The sequence below is a fragment of the Micrasema longulum genome, unplaced genomic scaffold (genome assembly GCF_059751315.1).
Source record: "Micrasema longulum isolate JH-2025_06_02 unplaced genomic scaffold, ASM5975131v1 h1tg000886l, whole genome shotgun sequence".
Classification (NCBI taxonomy): domain Eukaryota; kingdom Metazoa; phylum Arthropoda; class Insecta; order Trichoptera; family Brachycentridae; genus Micrasema; species Micrasema longulum.
Genome location: NW_028278077.1, coordinates 455,430 through 461,429, shown reverse-complemented (window position 1 = coordinate 461,429; position 6,000 = coordinate 455,430). Strand labels below are relative to the sequence as shown.

The window sequence follows — 6,000 nt, the reverse complement described above, 5'->3', positions numbered from 1 at the left end:
TGGTGAATTACATCACAGAACACCCAGGTTTGAGAAGAATCACATTTTAATTTTTGTGCTCTCACCGGGAATCGATCCCGGAACCTCCCGAGCGTGAGTCAAGCGTCTTGACCACTACACCACGGAGGCCGCCATCATGTAATATCATGTCATTAAATTTATATTTACTTGTTATTTCCATAAATAGTGTACGTTAATTAATGGCACGTAATTTAATGTTTTCGACTAAAGAAAGATTTATAAATCCATTATTTTTCATTCGATATTCTACATGACTTTTTATAATTAAGTCCGAAGAGGAATTAAAGCGCCGGCCGGCCGGTTGGGACAAAAAACGTTGAAGCTCCATAGTTTTTTGATAGTTCATAATTTAAACCTTTTTTTCTTAAATATTCTTATCAAAAGCCTATAAATACAAATACATAACAGCAATAAAATTGTGTTTTTACTTCGAGCGATACATTTGAAACAGTTTCACAACTTCAAATCGCTCTTTTGAACAATTTACCAAATGTGACTTCCAGCATTTCAGCTTAAAGGTACAGAAATTGACTTTGCTGAACTCGATAACACCCCAATATATAACTTTTTAAAAATTGTGGATTGACTGCTTTCTGCATAACTTTATTCAATAGAACTATGCTAATTTAAAAAAAAACAATTGAATGTTCCCTAAACAACAACATCCTTTGGTTTGTTATCAATATTAGCTATAAATACTAACAGAGACCACCAGTGACTTTATTATTTAATCGGTTTAACAAGTGTTCGGTTGTGTTAACATATTTACAATACTTATTGAAATTAATTGAGTGAATTTATTATTCAGTGAAAATGGAAAATATTGTAAAAGTGTCGGACCGAGAAGTCGAAAGATTGCTAACTTGGAGCAAAACTATTCAGGCGGTAAAACAGGCGTTGATTTCGGTCACAAACGAGCCAAAAGATGGCGCTGACAGTCCAAAGAAAGAAGATTTGATTTCTGTTCAGACGCCGCGAACATTCACCAACCTGCCATCTAGTTCTGGAATTTTACTATGCATGCCGAGTTTCATTCAAGGTATGGATCTCGGCTACGGAAGGAAGGAGTCTTCGCTATCTTGCAAACTGATAACGGTTTTCGAAGGAAATGCGAAAAGGGATCCGCCATTACCGACATCTGGCGGCGTCGTTATGTTGTTCGATGATGAAACAGGTCAAATCAAAGCGGTGAGAAAGCCTCAATCTTCTTAAATGTTCCGTTTTTCGACTGTGCATTAATCTTGTTAATAAATTACCAAGTTAACGCTTGCTACGCTAACGTTTTCTGATACTTTAATCTTAATAGGTTTAAGAGTAAAAGTTCACAAGCAAACTTGGTGTATATAGAGTAGTTGTTTTCAATATAATATCTCAATAGACATTTTGGGTGTCTTAAGAAGTGTATAGATTAATGAAAAGCTTTGCTTAATTTGCATATTGTAATGAATGTGATTAATAAATAACGATAACATAAATTCTCAATGAATATTTAAGTAAAAACATTATTTTTCGATCAAATTTCTTGCTTTCCTTAAAATTCATTTTGTTTAAGATTCGTATAGACGAATATAAAAACATCAATTTAATGATGAATTTTAGTGCTACGGAGAATTGTAAATAATAAATGTTTTCTTAAACGCGGTAAAAATTAGAGCATTTAATTGTAAAGCAAAGTTTCTCGAAATGTATAAAAAAAAATGTAAAAAGGTTTTGAGTTAGTCCAAATTTTAGAAGACAAAGACTCGATTCAACCACCTAGGGAGATGTTAATATTAACATATTACAACAGAGATGAAGAACACTTTAGAAAAGGGAATATAGAAGTCTAGGCATCTACTGTAGTTATGCTTGTCATTTGTTGTTTTAAATTGCCACTTTACACACGTTGTAACATTCATCATTCTGCCTGTTTTTAAACATCAATATTTCTTTAATTCTTTTATCGTTGATATTTCAATTCAATTAAATGAATCTCACATGCATAATTAATAGTCTTAAAATTAAAAAAACATCAACAACTGGAAGAATTGATGGAATTTGCCTATACTTCTTATTCCTTTCTCTGAAGTATTCATCATCTCTGTTGAAATATGTTGAAAACGAACATTGTGATAGATTTTCGGTTTGCCGGAAGCAAATTCACCATTCAGCAGAACTCACCGTATAGAACTTGTGACGTCGCAAGCGTAGTTATTTAAAAATATCAAAACTTTAAAAAATCATAGCGTAGATAACATGGATTTTTTTAGTTTAGCTTAGTTCGATAGTCTATTGAGAAATATTTTTTTTAAAAACACTAAACAATGATGTAGATTAAAAAAAACTTAAAACCAATAAAGACATGTCTTCATTGAAATAGTTCATTTTAAAATCATTAATATTTGAGGTGTAATTTTACAATAAATTAATCATTGCCTATTTGTATCATCATCATTATCTTCGCCTTGTCATATGGTGCATAGGTAACCATATCGATACACCAAAGCAGCGTACATTTATTTATTTATCAAATATACATTTTTTTCATGTTTATGTCCCGACAAGCTCCAACTCTAAATTAAATTCGTGTTCAGTGTTAAGTTGGAACTTGCAAATGAGTCAAAAAGTAAAATAATGAAAACATAAAATAATAAGGTAAATAATTTAACATTAACTCATTTAGTGGTGCAAAGGGCACTGCATTAATACACCAACCTCCGTGTTATAATCATTATTTTAATGTGAAAGTAAGATAATCACGCATCAGGTTAGTACAGGGAATAAGAATGATTCTAGTGTTAAAACACATTTTAATGGGCTTGTCACACACTTGACGAGTGGCATGGGAAGTAGTGAGGAAAGGAGGCAGAGAAGACGTAGTGTGGCAACATGACTCATGCTCCTCGTCGTGCCCACTGATCCCTATTTAGACTGTTTTTGAGCGCGAGTCAAAGGACTGGCAATATGAGCGCGAGTGGTTAGCCACATAATCGCACGGTCGCAGTACGCATCGAGCGCTCACACAAGACGCACGCGTCATTTTTGAATGATGTATATTTCTTTGTATGACATTGATATAATAAGCAATACTAAAAATGCATAGCGCGCACGCTGTCACAGTTTCAACGTCCATTGTATAGTAAGACAAATGACAAGCGCGAGTAGAGCAGTGTATGGGCGGAGAGGGCAACATCGGGCGGGGGGGCGGCAGCGCGAGGAGCAAAGTGAGGAGCAGCGCAAGGAGCATAGTGTGGCGGGGCAATTACAGAATACATGTTTCATGTCAACCATGTCGGGAATTAAACCCGAGCCCCTTGCATGATAGATAAAGGTGCTGACCAGATAGGCTTGCATTACGTAAATCAAATGATAATACAATTTTGCAGATGATGGACGCAGATCAGTTGACGCAACGCCGTACGGCTGCGGTGTCCTGCGTTGCTGGGCAGGTTCTCGGGGCTGGAGGACGCAGAGTTTTGGCTGTAATAGGAGCTGGTAGTCAAGGAAGGACACACGCCATCCTGTTTGTGAAAAAATTCCAATTTCTCGAGGTAAATAATTTAATTTTATTATTTTTTACACCACATAAAAACCCTAAAATAGCTCAACTACGTAAGAAAATAATACAGTACATAAGACATTTTCACCCGCTTCAGCGTATACTGCGTTAATATCACGATCAGCTTTGGCAGTTTTATTCGCTCGAATGAACGCGACCAGAAGAGGTGTCGAAAATGCCCAATTTCGTATCCATGACATTCCATGTAATCAAATAAAATAATGTATGCATCGTAAAACCAAATACAATATATAGTAGAAAATAAAATTTTCTTTTGAATGACGTATATCTAACCTTTACCATTTAATTTAATTTTAAATTAAAATTTTAATTTATTAAAGATGTGAATAGAATTAAAATTTACATATTTTATAAATTAATTATGAGAATCTATTTTTTTAGCTGAAACAAACAACCTCGGTACATTTTTAAACTGTGAAATAAGTATAATATATGCCTGAAGGCGTTATTTAAACAATTCATAGAATCCCTCTAGGAAAATGTAATGTTTAACTTTGTATACGGAGCTTGGAACCAAAATATGTAAAATTATGTAAAAATGGAGGTAGGTTTTCTGGTTAAATTTATCAGGGCGGTAGTCAAACCGTTTACTGTAGGAATAATAATGTCTTTAGTACATTCATGTTATTTGTTTTTGATTGAATTTCTTAAAACATTTACTTGAGATGACTCTAGACGAAGCGAGAAATCTTCCGACGTTGCTTTTATAACCTTATGTACCCGTACACGTACATGTTGTACTTATGCATTAAACATCAAGTTATTATTATGTAAACAAAATTATATTATACTTTCCCATACATACAAAATATAACAAAATAGGTTATTATTAACAAATTACAACAGGGATGGAGAATACGAAGAAATAAGAAGGTTATATGGAAGTCTAGGCATTTACAGACCTGTCAATGACTAGTTTAAGTGGCCATTTAACACACCGCGTAACATTCACTATTTTGCCTATGTTTGAAGAATCCATATTTCTTCAATTTGTTGATTTTAAAGGAGTTAAAGAGCTAGAACCTTCATTGTTGTGAAGAGATTCATTTGACTAAATTATTTCACATACTAGGCAACGCCTGAAAACAATTTTTCGAATTTTTAAACTTCTTTTTGGACCAGTTGGTTTTACTACAATATTTGAGTTTGTCCAAATGCCTGTAGATAAAAGACTGGATTTAACTCCCTCGAGAGTTGTTAAGATTAACAATATTACATTCTTTAACGTATTCTCCATTCCTGTTGTAATTTGTTAATCTTAACGACTCCCGAGGGGGTGAAATCCAGTCTTTTGTCTACAGGCATTTAGACAAACTCAAATATTCTAAAAAAGGTTATATTTATTCCAACTTTGAGTACTTAATAATGTATTTTGGTGGGTTTTTTGCTAAACCACGCTAATATTAACCTACAAACCCTTAAGCGGGATAGTTGAGAAGGTTTGCACGTTCACTGTTAATGATATGTTTCTTTTCTGGATGATACCGTGTGTGTTGGATTTGTTCCGACGTTGCGGCCACCATTGCAGGAGTCATCTTCAGGGTTAATTGTGTGTTTTGTAGAAAAAAGTATGTGTTTCTGTTTTCTACAAAACACACACAGTTTACCCTGAAGATGGTATTAGTGTGTATTTGTTTAAATTGTCTTTGTGTTTTTGTATGTAACCGCTTACTGACTTTTTATGTCCACCGCCTTCGAGACGTACCCGTCTCTTCGTCAGGAGACTCACTACACTAACATGCAAATACTAAAATACAATTTCACCTTTACCATTACATTAAAATAATAGCTTTAAAGAGTTTGTAAAATTATTTCATAAATTTAAGGGACAATTTTTTTTTAATCGACTTTAGTAATTAGCAATAAACAACGTATTTCAGAAGGTTTTTAAATGAATAATTGTTGTTTTAAAAATGTCTATATCATAATATATATATACTTGGGGGCTTACTTTTAGCCAGATTTTTACCTAGATTTTCTTATACCAAGATAAACCCGAAATAAGAAAAAGGTTACTTATAAAAATATTTACGACCTAGTATAACTATACTAAGCTTATTTCATCGTTTATTTTTTGACCATGCAACATTTCTGAGTACATTTATGAACAAGCTGCGTGTGCATGTGCAGTTACTAATACTAATACGTTATTCGTATTCGTAAAACAAAACGAACGAAACAAATGTCAAGCGTAACTTATAAAATCCTGGTCAACTTAAAAACGATAATGATGTTTATTTACTGATAATGTTAATATTATGGTGTTCAAGACTTGGAATTTTTTCTAAAAGAACAAACTGTAAATAATCTATTTTTTCTAGGCGTCATAGACTTTTGAAAGAGACTATTCAATGTAAATAATTGAAGTAAGACGATTCATAGATATTACACCTCGCACAAATTGACATTTGTCATAAAAA

General features: G+C 33.3%; 1 protein-coding gene across 1 annotated transcript in view; it reads left to right on the top strand.

Moving 5' to 3' along the window:
• The first annotated feature begins 740 nt into the window (after positions 1–740).
• LOC148278403 (ketimine reductase mu-crystallin-like) overlaps positions 741–6,000 on the top strand; it is a 41,299-nt gene continuing 36,039 nt past the window's right edge. The window contains exons 1-2 of the mRNA XM_088231440.1: positions 741–1,209; positions 3,387–3,551. Of these exons, the coding sequence (XP_088087566.1) occupies positions 835–1,209; positions 3,387–3,551 (540 nt within the window). The 5' untranslated portion in view covers positions 741–834. The remainder of the gene's footprint in view (positions 1,210–3,386; positions 3,552–6,000) is intronic.